At 43.8% G+C, this 19,608-nt stretch overlaps 1 protein-coding gene across 2 annotated transcripts; it reads right to left on the bottom strand.

Annotated features, from left to right (window-relative positions):
* Nucleotides 1-2,219: 2,219 nt before the first annotated feature.
* Nucleotides 2,220-17,624, bottom strand: LOC110524813 (CCR4-NOT transcription complex subunit 4). 2 transcript variants are annotated; one of them, XM_021604734.3, is made up of 13 exons: nucleotides 17,325-17,624; nucleotides 15,874-16,092; nucleotides 12,441-12,638; nucleotides 11,051-11,137; nucleotides 9,782-9,883; nucleotides 9,376-9,501; nucleotides 8,803-8,930; nucleotides 8,174-8,398; nucleotides 7,557-7,614; nucleotides 6,564-6,825; nucleotides 5,788-6,345; nucleotides 5,189-5,434; nucleotides 2,220-4,987 (listed from the first exon to the last, which is right to left on the bottom strand). In XM_021604734.3, the coding sequence occupies exons 2-13, from the start codon at nucleotides 16,045-16,047 to the stop codon at nucleotides 4,605-4,607; spliced, it is 2,547 nt and encodes an 848-aa protein (XP_021460409.3). In that variant the 5' UTR covers nucleotides 16,048-16,092; nucleotides 17,325-17,624; the 3' UTR covers nucleotides 2,220-4,604. The 2 variants fall into 2 exon arrangements, with proteins under 2 accessions (XP_021460409.3, XP_021460418.3); XM_021604743.3 differs by having other exon boundaries at nucleotides 5,192-5,434.
* Between the last annotated feature and the right edge of the window lie 1,984 nt (nucleotides 17,625-19,608).

Genomic DNA, 19,608 nt, shown 5'->3' with positions numbered 1-19,608 from the left:
TTCTGCTGCAGGTAGCTACAGAGCCCACTGCTATTCTTCTGCAGGTAGCTACAGAGCCCACTACTATTCTGCTGCAGGTAGCTACAGAGTCCACTACTATTCTGCTGCAGGTAGCTACAGAGCCCACTACTATTCTGCTGCAGGTAGCTACAGAGCCCACTACTATTCTGCTGCAGGTATCTACAGAGCCCACTGCTATTCTTCTGCAGGTAGCTACAGAGCCCACTACTATTCTGCTGCAGGTAGCTACAGAGTCCACTACTATTCTGCTGCAGGTAGCTACAGAGCCCACTACTATTCTGCTGCAGGTAGCTACAGAGCCCACTACTATTCTGCTGCAGGTATCTACAGAGCCCACTACTATTCTGCTGCAGGTATCTACAGAGCCCACTACTATTCTGCTGCAGGTATCTACAGAGCCCACTACTATTCTACTGCAGGTAGCTACAGAGCCCACTGCTATTCTACTGCAGGTAGCTACAGAGCCCACTGCTATTCTGCTGCAGGTAGCTACAGAGTCCACTACTATTCTGCTGCAGGTATCTACAGAGCCCACTGCTATTCTTCTGCAGGTAGCTACAGAGCCCACTACTATTCTTCTGCAGGTAGCTACAGAGTCCACTACTATTCTGCTGCAGGTATCTACAGAGCCCACTACTATTCTGCTGCAGGTATCTACAGAGCCCACTACTATTCTGCTGCAGGTATCTACAGAGCCCACTACTATTCTACTGCAGGTAGCTACAGAGCCCACTGCTATTCTACTGCAGGTAGCTACAGAGCCCACTGCTATTCTGCTGCAGGTAGCTACAGAGTCCACTACTATTCTGCTGCAGGTATCTACAGAGCCCACTGCTATTCTTCTGCAGGTAGCTACAGAGCCCACTACTATTCTTCTGCAGGTAGCTACAGAGTCCACTACTATTCTGCTGCAGGTAGCTACAGAGCCCACTGCTATTCTTCTGCAGGTAGCTACAGGGCCCACTGCTATTCTTCTGCAGGTAGCTACAGAGCCCACTGCTATTCTTCTGCAGGTAGCTACAGAGCCCACTGCTATTCTTCTGCATGTAGCTACAGAGCCCACTACTATTCTGCTGCAGGTAGCTACAGAGCCCACTGCTATTCTTCTGCAGGTAGCTACAGAGCCCACTGCTATTCTTCTGCATGTAGCTACAGAGCCCACTGCTATTCTACTGCAGGTAGCTACAGAGCACACTACTATTCTTCTGCAGGTAGCTACAGAGTCCACTACTATTCTGCTGCAGGTAGCTACAGAGCCCACTGCTATTCTGCTGCAGGTAGCTACAGTATAGAACATAGGCTGTCTGGCTGCACAGCACAGGGGGAGGTTGAGGACTGCATATGGAATAACTAATATAAACTTCATCCCCTGCTCACCTACACACACATATATAACACATATACACACAAACAAAAATGGCAGATATCTTCTTAGCTACATACTCCTGCCATCTTTCTCAAAGTCAATAAATCAATTTAGGACAATGTCAATATTATCAGTTGGGACAGAATTAAACAATTAGTTTTACAGGGGAGAATCAATGAAGACAATGTACCCAGAGACAACCTTCAGCATCAACATTTCACCAAGCTCTCTGTAACCTTGTCTGGGTAGACAGAGGCGTCATCCCAAATGGTATCCTATCCTATTCCCCATTTAGTGTACTACCTTTGTCCAGGGCCCTAGTAAAAACGTAGTGCAGTAAATAGGGAATAGGGTGCCATTTGGGACATCCAGTGTTTGGACTGCAGAGCCGGAGCACTGAGTAAAGACAGACTGGCCCCTAGTGGAGAGAAAGCCTGAAGAAATTATTTATTGACTTAGTTTGTGGTGTCAACATTTGTTAAGGTCATTCAAATGTTCTCCTGGTCTTAAAATGCTGGTCTTCATGCTGTGGAGATCAAGCACACGTTACGTCAGAAACAGGACTCGGTTTCCCGGGGGCAGATCAAGTCTAATCCTGGACTAGAAAGATTGCTCAACGGAAATTCTCCAGTGACATACATTTTTAGTCCAAGACTAGGCTTAATCTAGAGTCCAGGAAACTAACAGACCCTGAGAGTTGTTGATATAGCCAGTGTTACAAGTTATGATAGATTAGAACAGCCTGTGTAATACTTGAACTTGAAGAAGAACAACAACATTGAAACGTGATAGTATGAATCTCTGAAACAACAAAAAGAGCCAACTCGAGCACTGGGTTTTTCATTTTATTTAAGGTTTGTTTTTCCAGACGGGCAGTGGACAGTTCAATTCCTTTAAGCTCCTCATTGTGTTTTATATCTCCGCATCACGTTAAAAACCACAGTAAGTATGACTGATTGTTGGTTTCACCTGGATCAGTTCATGTTTCTAGTGAATAATGTTTTAATAGGGGATATAGCAGGAGAGAGAAAGAGAGAGATAAAGATGTAGATATTATGGAGTTAAGACTTAAAAATAAAAGGTTGTGAAGAGAGGTTATTCATTCGCAAGGCCCAGAGAGAGGCAGAGCGCTCCTTGGATTAAATTGCTAGCCGTCGTTTGTCGTCGTCTTCTAGCACCTTCCTTTCACACAATCTCCGATATCGCATGACATTATTTAAATTCTCACTCTTTTCTACAGGTGCATATCAGGACATCGTGACATCTAGGAAGCCTTTTCATCAACCCTGTCATCATTTATCTGTTGGGTCTTCTTGTGACTTTCCTGATAAGGGTTTAGCTACTGTAGTTGCCACACAGTGGCACTGTGCGTATCAGACCAAACCCTACACCTTAGGATGTCCCATCTTCCCTCCAACAGTCTTTAAAGTAAAATTCTACCCCAAAACATTCAGTCCACTGCTGTTATAATCCCAAACTTTCAAAAAACGGAAGAAAAAAAAACAGCTGGTATGATGCATTTTGCTTCATATGATGCAAAACGCAGCATGTTATGAAAAAAAGAGCATAACAGCAGTAAATCTGAATTTTGAATGTTAAACATCTTAACTTGATTGCTGCCATGCAAAAAAATTGGGACTTCAACAATCAACTAATGAAATGATATCAAAATATCATTTTGGGGTGTTTTCCTTCAAATATTGTTCTTCAATTTATGCCTCCACTACAGCCATTCTTAGTTTCCCCAGAACTAGCATGTAAGGTCTGGTATCCTGACACTAGGCCTATTCTTCTTCCAATCTGAGAATAGTCGTGAGACTAATTATTATTCTTCCAACCCCGGCGGTCAGTCCCCCAGTTAGGCAGTGCTCCATCCTCTGATACAGAGGTCGAACTGAATCTTGCCTCTACTACAGGATGGGGCACCATGACCCCAAAGGGAATGTGGGTTTTAATGACCTGTACAAGACAGGCAATTGGGGCGCATTCCAGGCAGACTACATTGCAGTTGCCTGCCAGATCTCACAATGCCTGTATCAGCTAACTAGTTAATCAGGTATAGCTAATCAGTTATATCAGTTAACCGCATATGATATAGCAGACTGACACCAGTCAGCAAAGTCGATGACCATTGGTTGCTGCGTGAGTGCACCGTGACTGCAATATTGTCAGCCTGGAACGTGCCCATTGTGACCCTGCCTAACAGGGAAGCAGATTGGCTTGGCTTGGCTGTGCCCTCAACTCCCACATCCTAACATTATATCCATCTGTTACCATCTCTGTCTGCATCATTTTCTGTCATCTGAACCAATTAAAACAAGCCTGAAGTAATTTTTACCCCTGTTTTTCTCTAAAGATTTTCAATCCTACCTCCTCTTAATCAGTTAAAAGGCATTTGGTATAATTTTTGCCTTAAAGTTATAGTTCGCCTTAAAGCTTCTCTGCACTGAGTGAGTGTTAACCGTTTCATTCAGTCTCCTGTTTTATTCAAAGTGGGGAGGATGAGGGCCCTTGGGGCAAAGTTTTAAGAGCAGATTCACTATTCAGTTTGTTGCTTCATTCTCAAAGAGTAATCATGACTTCACTTTTTTTCGGGACGATTTTCCTACAGGTTTTATATTTAATCATAAATTTACTTCTTAAAAATTACTCACGTTAGCTAATCTGGACTCCTGTACATTTGGAGTTATCGTCCTGGGTCACAAAATGTATCACTGCTCCTATTCTCTGTGCTCGTCTAGATCATACGGACAGACTCCACGTGAAGCTCAGAGTAGTCAGCACCGCTCTGATCCCAAACAATTCATCTGGGTCGTGTTCATTATGCACCAAACAAAAGAAAACCATGAGGGACTTACATGGACTTATCAGCCCAATAAGAAACGCTCCTTTTCATTTTTCCGTTGGAAAACGTTTGACTACGGTGCATCCTACTGAAGGTGACCCTGACTACTGGAGCTCAGTGGGGCCGGTCAGTAGCAGACATAAAGGGTTAACAGGTCATTCATGTCATGTGCCACAAAAACCAAAACAAACAAATAGGCCTTTAGAATAGAAAAAAAGGAGGAAGGAGAAAGAAAAAGAAAGCCTTGTTATTTTGTTAATAATTTTCATAATCTGATAATCTGCAGATTAGTGTGTGTACTGTATCTGTATTGCATTGGGGATCGGGATTACGACGTGGGTCGGGGGTAGTCGGCTGTAATCTGTCTTTAGTTTAGTGGCGGTCCCCGGCGGAGGCGCTCTGTAGCAACTCTGTGGCGCTTTGGCCTGGGGGTCTGAAGGCTGTCTGGAAGCCTGGGGGAGGGCTGTGGAATTGGCTGGGGTTGGGGTGTGTGGGCTGGGTCAGGCCGGGCAGGTAGGGGGCCCAACCAGAGCCTGCTCTGTGGTGGAGGTGTGGGTGTGAGGAGGCCTGGTCTAGGAGGCCATGGTGGTGGCTGTGGTGGAGGGACTGGTGTTGCTGGTTCTGGGGCTGCTGGGGGAGTGATGGCAGTGCAGGGCCGTCCATCTCTGTCAGGGCCTGTAGGGATTTGAGCCAGTGGGGAGGGTTCTGGTCCTCCTGGAGACAGTCTAAACTGCTGCCTGCTGAGGCTGGGATGCCTGAGGTGAGGAGAGAAAGAAAGAGGTGAATGAAGATGTAGATTCTGGTTGGAAGTGACAATTTGAATCAGCTGTGTAGTGATACGGCAGAAAACTACACATGCACCCCTTGGGATTTCTAGGACAGAGTTTGGGGAAACGGTGCAATACAACAAAATAAACAAAATAAAAAAAAAATAAACAAAATGTAAAGTTACTCACTACCTGTGATGATAGCTGGGTCCATCCAGCTGGCCGTACCATCCCAGCTGAGACTGTGTGAGAGTCCCCCTGGCCCATTTAGCCCCCCGGGACCCCCCATGTGGTTCATACTGGAGGAAGAGGAGGAAGAGGAAGAGGAGGAGGAGTTGGGGAGACCCCCGAAGTTGATGTTGATGTTGGGGAGGAGAGCTCTCAAACCGTCCTGCCATTCTTTCACATTGAGGCCGTCTATAGAACTGCTGTTTTCTGCAGAGAGAGAGAAAAATACATTTCATCAGGGATAAGTGAGAACATAAGGAGTGCTGCTTTGCTTCTGTAAAAAAAGATATCAACGGTAGAGAAGACATTTAATATAGATTTGTAAGTCTTCACAGGGCAAAACACAGAAATGCATCTGCATGTAATATGTTTCTCGCAAGGTCAATATGACATGATCAAAACAGGCAAAACGATTACATACGTTTTGAAGTTCAATGCTTGTACGTTCATACTGAACAGATTGCGCTAAACCCGACTCAACCAGGGTTAGGGTCAATTCCATTTGACACGGGACATAACTGACCCCAACACTCCCAGAAAACAGACCCAGGGTATCCTACCTGACATGGGGATCCCTCCCAGCCCTGTATTGTGACTGTGGTGCTGAGGAGGCATGCTCAAGTCCAGGAAGTTGCTATGTCCTCCTCCAGCATTAGCCGAGTGGTTCAAGTGTGAGAGGAGGTGGTTATTGCTGCGTGCCGAGGGAGGCATGCCCATCCAGGTATGCCGAGCTGCAGCGGCCTGGGCAGCCTGACTTCCACCATGATGACTGCTCTGACTCTGGGAACCAGGGAAACTAAAGGAGCTAGAAATGTGCCTGTGGTGGAGCTGAGAGAGGCGGGGTGGAGGTCCAATGCTGCTGGGGAAATGGTTGGGGTTGGAGAGGGGCATGTGGAGGCCGTGGTGGGACCCGGGGTGGTGGAGGCCAAAGGGGCTGGGGGACCCCAGGGGACTGGGCTGGTCCTGGACTGACAGCTCCTTCTCAATGAGGTCAGCCAGGGCCTTCCGTGTCACGTCAAAGGGGTCGAAGCCCAAGTCGTCATCCTGCTGCTGTTTAGTAGAGGAGCCGAAGCCGAAGGCTGCCTGCCAGTCTGTGGAGGAGGAGACCGGTATTGTGTCTGAGGAGAGCAAGGGTGGAAGAGTTAGCAAGTGGTTAGCAACATTAGTCAAATGAATCCACAGCAAGGAGAGACAAGTGTGTAACTTTTGTCTTCATTGGCACAAGGTTCAAACAGTGGAGCAGAAACTGCCTTTGTTAACGGAAGCATTGTTTCTTAACCGTGACGGAGTGCGTGTGCGCTCGTGCATCTGCGTGATTCTGCCCCACACAACCCACCTGATGCGAAGAGGCTCTGTGGTTCGGGGGTCATGGGCCAGTCGGATCCCCCTCTAGGCGAGCTGGCGAAGGGGGGCAGGCCGGACGGGATGGGGTTGGGGTGTCTGAAGTTACTGTTGTCGGAGAACAGGGACTGGGACTCTGCAGCAGCCCCCTCGAAGGGCGAGCGGGCGGTGAGGTCTGCTACAGTGATGGGAACCACCAGACTGCTGGGGGGCTTAGTCAGCCCCGGGGGAGGGGAAGGGGACTCGCGGTTAGGCATCTGGAAGGAGGAAAGAGGAATAAGGGGACTAAATTAGTGGGGGGATACCGTTAATACCGTCTAACATGTGTAAACAATAATAATTCATAATGAAAACAAATATTTTAAAGGTCCAACCAATGCAGCCGTTTTCATGTCAATATCAAATCATTTCTTGGTAACAATTAAGTACCTTACTGTGATTGTTTTCAATTAAAATGGTCCAAAATACATTTTAAAAATGCTTCTTAGCAAAGAGCAATTTCCCAATCAATAATTTTGCTAGGACTGTCTGGGAGTGGTCTGATTAATTGAGGAGCTATTATTGGCAGAGGGGTTTGGAACTCTTATTGGTCTATAACTAATTTACCGCCTGGTGATGTCACCAGGCAGGCCAAAACTACATCCCACCAACACATGCTGAAATTTCAGCCGGTGTTTTCAAACAGCTCTTACACTAAAATGGCATTATCATAATTTTCACTGTATTATTCCAACCTCAGTGTGGAAATATATATAGAAAAAGCAGGAAAGTCCCATTTTGGACGACACTGGGCCTTTAAAAATGGCTCAGGGAAGAAACAGTCTAGTCTGGATAGATATGACAATAATTTCTCTAATACCATCCCTATGTACTACATGTAAATAAAGTAATTATCTATACATTTATAAGAATCTTGAAAAGACATTCAAATGATTAAAATACTTTACTTCTACACGTTAAATTATCTAAAGGTAGCATGCCTTCTTACCTGTTGTAAAGTCTCTCCATTCACCATACCTATTGATTCCGGAGGTTTGTCGCTGGGACTAAAGGGAAAGAGAAACAGACCAGCATCAGACTACGCAGCTGTGTAGTTCATGGCCTAACAAAAGGGACCAAAAAAAGGTGGCCAGTTTGGCCTGCGAGTTATTCTATTGTTCACATTTCCCCTTTCAGCAACTATAGTGAATGTGTAACCTTGTCTTCTCGATACAGCTTGGTTTAGCTCGACTCCAGCCGGCCTGTATGTCTGTCCCGGTAATAACGGGATCACTGTCACAATTGGAGTAGAAGGGGGACAGAGCCCATCCCTGTGTCCAGCCCCAGGCCCAGCCTCACTAATATAAGACTAATAGCCTGGCGGGTAGGAGCGATGGGCCAGTAACCGAAAGGCTGCTAGATCCAATCCCCGAGCTGACAAGGTAAACATCTGTAGTTCTGCCCCTGAACAAGGCAGTTAACCCAATGAAGACGTCGATTAAGGCAGCCCTCCGCACCTCTCTGATTCAGAGGGGTTGGGTTAAATGAGGAAGACATTTTCAGTTGTACAACTGACTAGGTATCCCCATTTCCCCACTAATGTACTACTATATTACTATAGATTACCCGTTGCTGTCACAATTAGAAGAGAATGGGGACAGGGCAGCCCCCTGGACAGACCCCATCCCTGTGTCCGGCCCCAGGCCAAGTCCTAACCCGTCTGAGGTCATGACTTCTGGGTCCAGACAGCAGTCTAGCAGCGGAGGAGATTTCCTGTCCTCTGACAGCCCATTGGCCAGTTTGCCACCATACACCGATAGTGTTGGCCACCCGTCCTTGCCGTTGCTGGGTCTGTGTTGAGAAATGGACAAAAACAAGAGGTCAGCATGGAAGAGAGAGATGTTGTGTGGAAGACTTGGAGAGAGAACTGCGGCCTGCGGTGTTCTAGCTGTTAGTGCCACGGCCTTCAGTGCAAATATTTGCTTTTTGGGTTTGCGGCGAGAGGTTTCACATATCAAGTTTATTTGCCATTCAAATAATGTATTCATTACATGTATCAATGGATCTTACTCACCCAAGGTCTCACAATAAAAGCACACAATAGAAACTGCAAGAAAGAAATATGCAAATACATTGTGTTTACCAGGGTTCCCCAACCTCAGTCCTGCCCCCCCCAAATAAGGTCAATGTCATCAAATCAAGGGATGCTGCGTGGAAGAAAAAGATAGAGGGGAGAACCAAAATACCAAATGTACCTTTGTGTAGAATTTGAAGATTTGCTTTTGGACTTTTCCCCTGAACACGTTGGTGTTTGTAGAAAGCTGGGGTTCATTTTGTAGAGGTCCTGGAGTAGTTTTTGCTCGTATTCTTGGTGTTTCCCGGCCTAAGGACACAAACATTACATTAAGTCATTTTAGCAGTGAATAATAACAATGCTCCCACTGTGCACCTAACTCAATTCAACTGTGTGGCAGCGACTATAGGAGTTGGCTATACAACAAACAGATCTGGGACCAGGCTAGATTCAAGAAACACTAATGCGGAGGTCTGAAGTAATTTGAAGTAAGAATACGATACAAAATTGTGGCAGACACCAAACAAATTTTCTAAAGGGAAGAATATATAAAACACAGCCAGGCCTAACCCTTACATCTGAATGAATTAACTCTATTGATCCAAGAGAAGAAACTGGATTGGTCACCATCATCGGACACATATGCCCTGGCCTACTGACACCCAGGCAAGTTCAATACATGACGTCAAGTTATCTGCCATCTCTAGTCGCCCACCAACCCAAACACAGACAGGAAGAATAACGGTTTGTTGACCTGCATCTCCTCTTTCGTAAAGCTAGCCGCCTCGTCCCCCAGCTCGTGTAGATACATACAGTCTGGTTTGGGACACTGCATGCTTTTGAGGAAGTAACTGCAGTATTTTGTTGTGCCTAAAGAAGCCTGCAATACAAAAACACACAGAAAGCTCAGTGAAAATGTACTTGTGATGACATTCTGTTGAATGTTCTCTTCAGCTGAGGTCAGAAGTCATATAGTATTTGATAGCATTCCTTACAAAAAGTCACCAAATACTTCTACGACCAGTTTCCCAGACACAGATTTAGCCTAGTCCTGGACTAAAATGAACCTTCAATGGAATTTCTTTTATCCAGGATTTGGTTTAATCTGTGTCTGGGGAAACCGGCCCTGAATGTCTGTTCCTGTGTGTTAAGTCTCACACCTTGAGTGTTCTACCGTCCACCACCACATTGTTCACACATTGTATTGCTCTGAGGGCGTCTTCAGAGCGGATGTAAGTGACATAGGCACTAGCACTGGGACCCTGTGGATCAGAAAACAGTCAACATTTTAAATAGGTAGTTCATGTCCCCCCATTCTCCATATTTACATTTGAGAGGAAATCATTTACTGTTGAATTCAATCCCACATATATTAGCCAAAGTCACAGGGTGGCATTTGAACCAGACAGATCTTTCGAGCTCAATATCATTTAAAATGTGGTGGATTTTTTTCAGAGACAACCATGTGTGCATTAACGAACCAATTACACAATCAATTTGACTTTGGTAAAAACAAAACTACAGAACTTCATGCTAATCATTTATTTGAATGGTAAATCTCTATAGATAAAGTGGGTAAATAAAAATAGGCCAATGCCTATTCACAACACAGATGAATACATATTCAATAGGAGTGTGTGTTGCATTGAGTTAGTGAGCATGTTTTGGATGATATCATCGGGCTAACAATTCCCTTCCATTTGGGAATTATTTTATTGTACTGATCCACATTTGCGTAGAAGAAACGATCTCTTCTATAAAAGTGCACACTAAGACCTAATGACGTCATTCACACAGTGAGAGAGACTGGAAAGACGTGATGCTGAGGAAAGTTTTTTTTGGCAATGACTAATGGTTTTAGGTGAGAATTAGCTTGGAAATCAGCCTATTTTCTCATTATGTTCATTTAATATCGCAAACAAAGTACTAGGGTAGTGAACTGATGTTAACTTCCGCTGTAAGCTAGCAAGGAAAGCTCGCCTACAAAGTTGAAAGCAACCGGTATCTTATTGTAAAGTGTTCTAGCCTGTAAATGGACCATGTTTTGTGCACAGTTATTTGCAATTGCAACATTTCTACATGCCATGTTGCATTATTCAAATGTGTTAACTTCTGTGCAGCATGAGTGGGGCGCGAGCATGTTGCCGCCCAGCATCGTGTTAGCTCCCCTCTCCCAATCAGTAGACGACGCGAGACAGAAATATCAGAAGAAACAAATTCTAACACCGAACCGTTTTTCATGTTCTGGTATCGAAAGAGTACCAACGTTTCAATAATCCCACATCTTATGATGTGCCACTTAGCAGGCACTTTTATCCAAAGTGATTTACAGTACAGTCCGTGTAAATATTTTCTGTATGGGATCTCTGCGGGAATTGAACCCACGACCGTGCCTTTCACCAACTGAGCCACATAGAACCCGCTCTTACCTGTGAACCTGCATATGATGTGCTGTTGTTGATGACCACCTTGTGTATTTTCCCAAACTTCCCAAAATACTCTGGCCTCTTTAGAACCTGTGGAGAAACAGAGACAAATAGAGGGATGATTGTACTATGCTCTAGCATTATGGGGAAATTGTTCACAAACAGAATTGTATAAATACAGTTGGAGGGAAAACAAATATAGCTAGGTCAGTAGACCAGAAATATGATCAAGTAAGAGAATAGTGAGATTAAATGCTATATCGCTCACACTAACTAGGTTATGGCTGAAGCACAGTGGAGGGCTGGGGACTTAGATTTAGCATGTGTGTGTGTGTGTTAGAACAATGTTCTAAATTATTTTGCTCTTCACCAACATCTGTGGACGTCAAGTAATCTACGATAAAACTATGTACTCTATGTGCAACAGCTCATTTAAGCAGCAAAAAACATTGCCCAGGCAAACAAGCATGCATGGGTTAACTGTAAAGGAAATGGGATAGTAGATCACATGGAATGTATTTCATATAGAACAAGAAACCTATGGCATTTTAGCTTAAAACGGATGTGGGAAAATAACACCCAAGTAACACCCAGGTTTTCCAGAAATCCTAGTTGGAGGATTCCCAATTTCTGGAAAACCTGAGAATTTTGAAAAATGTTTGTGGAATTTTGCCACCTTAACTATAAAAAAAAAAAAAAAATATATATATATATATATATATATATATATATATATATATATATATATATATATATAAAATAATACATGCCATTTGAGAGACGCTTTTATACAAAGAGACTTAAAGTCATGCAATGCATTCACTTCACGTACAGGTGGTCCCGGGAATCTAAACCACTATCCTGGCGTTACAAGTGCCATGCTCTACCAAATGAGCTACAGAGGACCACATATTTACCCCTAGGCAAAGAGCCGTGTTTCTCATATCCAGCCGTGGGATAGCCACAGTCAGCCCATAGCATAGACATAAAATGCATGCCTTTGTAAGTGGCAGCAGTCTTGACATTTTAGGTAGGAAATTCACTAAATATCTTCATTTTCGGTATGCCAGCGTTTCCTTTGGGCGTGAGGGGGCCTCAAGATTTGCATAAAAGAAAAACTAGAAACCGGTTAGTCATTTTATAAAAGAGAAGGTTAAAAAACAATCCCCGATTCACTCACACACACGTCTATATTTATGTAGTAGGCTTATATTGTGGAATCGAACACCAGGTTTCTCTGCACCACCCTGACACTATGTGTGTGTGTGCGCACGTGTCCCGGCTCACCTCTGGGTCTGCGAGCCTTTGAGAGAGCCCGACAAACACCAGGTTTCTCTGCACCACCCTGACCCCATGTGTGTGTGTGTGTGTGTGTACACGCGTCCTGTCTCACCTCTGGGTCTGCGAGCCTTTGAGAGAGCCCGACAACAAAAACCAGGTTTCTCTGCACCACCCTGACACTGGCCAGGTGTTTCCGATTCTCTGTCACCTTCTGTTTCTTCTCGTTCTGCTTCTGCTTCTTCTCATTCTTTATCCTCTGAATCTCCTCCTGTGACAGGGGCTTGTACACCGCAGGGTCCTCCGGGTACGGCTGGATGGTAGGGGGCAGAGATAAAAAGACAGGTAAGCTCACCTGTACGTAGGTACAGCGTATTTGTAAAGTATTCCGACCCATTACATTTTTTCCCACATTATGTTGTTACAGCCGTATTCTAAAATGGATTCAATTGCCCCCCCCCTCCCATCAATCTACACACAACACCCCATAATGACAAAGCAAAAACATGTTTAACATTTTTTACAAATGTATTAAATAAGTAAGTAGTATTCAGACCCTTCACTCAGTACTTTGTTGAAGCATCTTTGGAAGCGATTACAGCCTAGAGTCTCCTTGGGTATAACACGACAAGCTTGTCACACCTGTATTTTGGGAGTTTCTCCCATTCTTCTCTGCAGAACCTCTCAAGCTCTGTCAGGGTGGATGGGGAGAGTCGCTACACAGCTATTTTCAGGTCTCTCCAGAGATGTTAAATCAGGTTCAAGTCCGAGCTCTGGCTGAGCCACTCAAGGACATTCAGAGAGTTTTGCTGAAACCACTCCTGCGTTGTCTTGGCTGTGTGCTTAGGGTCATTGTCCTGTTGGAAGTTGAACGGTCGCCCCAGTCTGTGGTCCTGAACACTCTGGAGCAGGTTTTCATCAAGGATCTCTCTATACTTTGCTCTGTTCATCTTTCCCTCGATCCTGACTTGTTTCCCAGTCCCTGCCACAGAAAAACATCCCCACCACATGATGCTGCCACCACCATGCTTCACCATAGGGATGGCGCCAGCATTCCTCCAGACGTGACACTTGGCATTCAGGTCAAATAGTTCAATCTTGGTTTCATCAGACCAGAAAATCTTGTTTCTCATGGTCTGAGAGTCCTTTAGGTGCCTTTTGGCAAACTCCAAGCGAGATGTTATGTGCCATTTATGGAGGAGTGGTTTCTGGAGGAGTGGCTTCCATCTGTTCACTCTACCGTAAAGGCCTGATTGGTGGAGGTCTAGGACAATTCCTTTGACTTCATGGCCTGTTTTTTTTCTCTGACATGCACTGTCAACTGTGGAACCTTACATAGACAGGTGTGTGCCTTTTCAAATCATGTCCAATCAATTGAATTTACCACAGGTGGACTCCAATCAAGTTGTAGAAACATCTCAAGGATGACCAATGGAAACAGGATGCACCTGAGCTCAATTTTGAGTCTCATAGCAAAGGGTCTGAATTAGAGGTCGACCGATTATGATTTTTCAACGCCGATACTGATTATTGGAGGATCACAATAAAGATGATACCGATTAATCGGCCAATTTTTGGTTGTAATAATGACAATTACAACAATACTGAATGAACCATTTTATTTTAACTTAATATAATACATCAATAAAATCAATTTAGCCTCAAATAAATAATGAAACATGTTCAATTTGGTTTAAATAATGCAAAAACAAAAGTGTTGGAGAAGAAAGTATAAGTGCAATATTTGCCATGTAAAAAAAACGAACGTTTAAGTTCCTTGCTCAGAACATGAGAACATATGAAAGCTGGCCGTTTCTTTGAACATGAGTCTACAATATTCCCAGGTAAGAAGTTTTAGGTTGTTGTTATGATAGGACTATTTCTCTCTATACCATTTGTATTCATATAGCTTTGACTATTGGATGTTCTTATAGGCACTTTAGTATTGCCAGTGTAACATAGCTTCCGTCCCTCTCCTCGCCCCTACCTGGGCTCAAACCAGGAACACATCGACAACAGCCACCCTCGAAGCATAGTTACCCATCACTCCACAAAAGCCACGGCCCTTGCAGAGCAAGGGAAACAACTAAACAACTAAACTAAGTATGTCATTAATATGGTCAAATCCGGAAACTATAATTTCAAAAACAAAATGTTTATTCTTTCAGTGAAATACGGAACTGTTCCGTATTTTATCTAACGGGTGGCATCCCTAAGTCTAAATATTCCTGATACATTGCACAACCTTCAATGTTTTGTCATAATTACTTAAAATTCGGGCAAATTAGTTTGCAACGAGCCAGGCGGCCCAAACTGTTGCATATACCCTGACTCTGCATGCAATTAATGCAAGAGAAGTGAAACAATTTCCCTAGTTAAATATTGCCTGCTAACCTGGATTTCTTTTAGCTAAATATGCAGGTTTAAAAAATATACCTCTGTGTATTGATTTTAAGAAAGGCATTGAAGTTTATGGTTAGGTACATTCGTGCAACAATTGTGCTTTTTTCGCAAATGCACTTTTGATAAGTCATCCCCCGTTTGGCGAAGTTGGTCTTCACACAGTTCGCAACGAGCCAGGCGGCCCAACCTGCTGCATGTAGCCTGACTGTTGCACAGAACGCAAGAGAAGTGACACAATTTCCCTAGTTAAAAGAAATGCATGTTAGCAGGCAATATTAACTAAATATGCAGGTTTAAAAATATATACTTGTGTATTGATTTTAAGAAAGGCGTTGATGTAAATGGTTAGGTACACATTGGTGCAACGACAGTGCTTTTTTTGCGAATGCGCTTGTTAAATAACCGTATGGCGAAGTAGGCTATGATTCAATGATTAATTAACAGGCACTGCATCGATTGTATGCAACGCAGGACAAGCTAGATAAACTAGTAATATCATCAACCATGTGTAGTTAACTGGTGATTATGTTAAGATTGATTGTTTTTATAAGATACGTTTAATGCTAGCTAGCACCTTACCTTGGCTCCTTGCTGCACTCACATAACAGGTAGTCAAGCCTGCCACGCAGTCTCCTCGTGGAGTGCATTATGATCGGTGTCCAAAAATGCCGATTACCAATTGTTATGAAAACTTGAAGTCGGACCTAATTAATCGGCCATTCCGATTAATCGGTCATCCTCTAGTCTGAATACTTATGTAAATAAGGTATCCGGTTTTAATACATTTGTAAAAATAAAAAAACAGTTTTGCTTTTTCACAATGGGGTATTTTGTGTGTAGATTGATGAGGGGAAAAACATATTTGATCAATTTTAGAATAAGGCTGGAACATAACAAAATTTGGAAAAAGTCCAGGGGTCTGAATACTTTCCAAATGCACTGTATATCTTTCTGAGGAGAGTTGGGAGCAGAATAATATTCTACGAGATTGTATGGCACATTTGCATAACACCTATGTTTCTTGACAGCACCACCCGCCAGCCAGCCTCACTTTTCTGCAGGATGGGCAAAGGCTGTTCTTGTCTGTGTGGACGCAGTGCCAGCGGAAGGGTAAGGTAAGGGCCAGGGTAAAATAGGTTATGTACCTTTCTGCAGGCAGGGCAGAGGCCGTTCTCATCTGTGCGGATGCGGTGCCAACAGAAGCGGCAGATCTGGTAGCCGCAGGTGCAGGGAAAGAAGTTTACGTCGTCAATCTCCAGCGGCTCCATGCACAGAGGGCACTCCATGGAGTCGTCCTTTATCTCGGGGCTGTGGGACATCCTATGGCACGGCGAGGTGGAGCAGATGTCACGGCTGGTCACGGGCTGGGAGGGAGAAGCGTAGTAAGGGATGAGAGGATAGAAAGTTGAGATGGACACAATTGTTACTCAAACTCTATTTGGAGCATTTCTGAAGAATATAAATTGTGAAATGGAGAACATGAAGAGTACACACTACCTACCGTCAATGCAAAATGTAGGCCTAAACTGGACCTGCTCACTTAGTTGTACTGGTAAAGAGGGATGTCCTATTATCATGTAGCCTAAGCTAAATGGTATGAGGCTCATCAATATCTTCTGTGTTAGCAGTTGTTACAAAGTAGTGGCTTGTGGAAGGCACAAACGAATGAGGTGGTGTTTTGACAGTAGGAGGGCGTTCTATCTTGTAGCTGTCAACTACATCACAGGTTGATCAAATAAACAGGCCTATCGAATCTTGGGGTTTGTTGAGGATGAGTTTGCGCTTGTCCGGGATGTAAATTGCAAATAGGATGTTACTGAAACAGAGCTAGTTATTGATTGTAAGTAAGCTAAATATATCGTCAAAAACTAGCTAGCTACATGCCAGCTAACGTTAGCTACAAGGGTAACACTAGTTGGTTGAATTGCAATTCAAAATCCGTTGTTAAACTACAGCCTAAATACGAAGGGCTTCGCGCTCCTATCCTCTTTCTGGTGCAGCTGTACAAGCAAGCAGCAAACGTCAGCTGACTGATAGTTACTAGCTATTCCAACCAGCTTGATAGCTAACTAACGTTAGCATGTTGCTAATGGTTTGCAATGATTCTCTAATGTTAGTTCACGGCATGACATTATGTATCAGCTAGCCGTTCAGGTGCTAAAACAAAATATAAAATACTCAAGTCGACGAGTAAAAGTACATGCACTTAATGTTGGGTTGAATAAATAGTTAACCAAAGTTCACAAGACATGGAGTCTTGTGAATACAAAGTGACAGCTTGCTAACCAACGAAGGTGCTAATAGGCTAACATTAGCCTACAAGCTAACTTCAGAGTCTAGGCTGGCATTCGCAGTTAGCTAACTTGGCTAGCTAGCGGCTGCGGCCTACTAACGTTAGTTTACTTGCTAACAGACGCCGACACAGTAAACCATTGACAGTTCATTAAATCCAAAAATAGACAACGATGCAAAGGATGGCATTGACACAGAAAATGTATCAATCCGTTTATGCAACCATGGAGCTAATGCTATTTTGCCACGAAATCAGTAGCAGACAGTTACAATAATAGTTTGGGCTAGCTTGCTAGCCACTTACCCTGTCCGTATTACAGTGATTCCACTCCAAATGGACAGTCACACCAAATTGGGCGGGGATTGCTAATGTCTCTGAACTGTCCAGATTTGTATAGATAGACACTTTAGATTATGTTAGGCTTATTATTTCGCTATAATTCAAAAGGCTTGATAGATGTTTTGCCCTTTTCTTTCTTATCTGTAGAGACACTTTACGCTCTAACCACCATCTTAACTAGCGTTAAAATAGGGAGGAGGGAATGGGGCAAGCGCTCAGTACGTACTGAGGCTGCGTGGGAGGCTATCAACAATGCATTGTGTGAAATGTAGTTAATTATGCTTTCAGTCTGGATACTTATGACGGGCAAATTTCCAATTTGGTGGTTGGTAAACAAAATCCCGGCTCTTCTGGGAATGTGCCTGGTAGTGTGTTTAAAGTAGAGGGAGTACTTTATTTATTATTTTATTTAACCCTTGTTTTACCAGGTAATTTGACTGAGAACACTCATTTACAGCAACAACCTGGCAAATAGTTACATGGGAGAGGAAGGGGGATGAGTGAGGCAATTGTAATCTGGGGATGTTTAGGTGGCCATGATGGTATGAGGGCCAGATTGGGAATTTAGCCAGGACATGGGGGTTAACACCCCTACTTCTTGTGACCCGTCTGCAAGACAGGGCTTAGCATGTCTCTCTCGATTGGAGGGAAAGAGAGAGGAGGTTGAAAAAACGGAGGGAGGCAGAGGATGGGTTTGACTCTGTTGAAGAGGGTATGTCGAGGAAGATTGGTGTCAAGTTGCATTGATGGACATGGTTATGATAAAGATACATTCGGTCCAGTGGGAGTGAGATTTTTGAAGAGTGTGGAACCAGGCCTTTTGCTGATCCCATGGATGGTTTCAGGTTGGGTGGAAAAGATGGTGGGTGCTGTTGAGTCGAGGAACGTAACCCGAAGTGGACTTTCTTCAAATTAGAGGGAGCAGGCACTTGGGTGAAGATCAGTTTCTTGCTTTGCTCTTAGGAATAGGGCACCATTGAAAGGAGTGCTTTCTGGGGTAGCGTTAAGTGTGATGGGGAGCAATTGAAGTTGAGGATTCACAGTGTTTGTGACGCCCACCGTTTAGTGCAACGCAGACCCGGTAGTGAGCGTGGTCATGTTAGGATACATCAGTTATCCTGTTAGAGCGTGTAGGAGCGAGATTCCAAGATGTGGGAAGTGTGCAGGAGGGCATTTGGTAGAGGATTGTGTAGTTTCGGTGGATAAAGTTTTGTGTGTCAACTGTAGGGGTGCCCATGTTGGTGGGGATCGGAAGTGTTGGGTGTGAGAGAGGCAGGTTGAGGTGGCTAGAGTCAAAGTAGTGCAGAAGGTATGCTGAGGCAGTGAAGAAAGTAGAGGAGGATGGGTCGAGGGATAGGCCAATGAGTGATTTATGCTTCAGTAAGGTTGGTTTCTTAGAGTTCATAGCAATGGTTATCAACTGTCCCGCAGAAATTGAATGTAAATCACGGAAAATAGATGCTGTGGTGAAAGCAGCAGAGAAGTGCATTGGGGTACGTGATTTGACTTCAGTAGAGTCACAGGGTATGTTGAGTTGTGTCCTGTCCTCTCAGGTCATTGGCCTAGGGTAGGATCCGATAGGGTCAAAGTAGTGGATTAAGGTGATGGGATTTAATGAGTATAGGGTTAGTTCGTAGGGTAATTATTATTATATTAACACATTTTATGAAACAAAAAATATACTGTATATATACAGTTGAAGTCAGAAGTTTACATTCACCTTAGCCAAATACATTTAAACTCAGTTTTTCACAATTCCTGACATTTAATCCTAGTAAACATTCCCTGTTTTAGGTCAGTTAAGATCACCACTTTATTTTAAGAATGTGAAATGTCCGAATAATATTAGAGAGAATGATTTATTTCAGATTTTATTTCTTTCATCACATTCCCAGTGGGTCAGAAGTTTGCATACACTCAATTAGTATTTGGTAGCTTTGCCTTTAAATTGTTTAACCTGGGTCAATCGTTTTGGGTAGCCTTCCACAAGCTTCCCACAATACGTTGGGTGAATTTTGGCCCATTCCTCCTGACAGAGCTGGTGAAACTGAGTCAGGTTTGTAGGCCTCCTTGCTCGCACACCCTTTTTCAGTTTTAACCACACATTTTCTAAGAGATTGAGGTCAGGGCTTTGTGATGGCCACTCCAATACCTTGACTTTGTTGTCCTTAAGCCATTTTGCCACAACTTTGGAAGCATGCTTGGGGTCATTGTCCATTTGGAAGACCCATTTGCGACCAAGTTTTAA

The sequence above is a fragment of the Oncorhynchus mykiss genome, chromosome 1 (genome assembly GCF_057628025.1).
Source record: "Oncorhynchus mykiss isolate SJ-2025 chromosome 1, ASM5762802v1, whole genome shotgun sequence".
Lineage (NCBI taxonomy): Eukaryota > Metazoa > Chordata > Actinopteri > Salmoniformes > Salmonidae > Oncorhynchus > Oncorhynchus mykiss.
This window is presented reverse-complemented; position numbering and strand designations above follow the sequence as displayed.

Excerpts from the sequence above, each read along its gene's own strand:
- LOC110524813 (XM_021604734.3), bottom strand. The coding sequence starts at position 16,047 with ATGTCCCACAGCCCCGAGATAAAGGACGACTCCATGGAGTGCCCTCTG. Across the intron at positions 12,639-15,873 it reads TCTGCCCTGCCTGCAGAAAG|CCGTACCCGGAGGACCCTGC; the intron begins GTACATAACCTA and ends CCTACCATCCAG. Across the intron at positions 8,399-8,802 it reads TCTTCAAATTCTACACAAAG|ACCCAGCAACGGCAAGGACG; the intron begins GTACATTTGGTA and ends TTCTCAACACAG.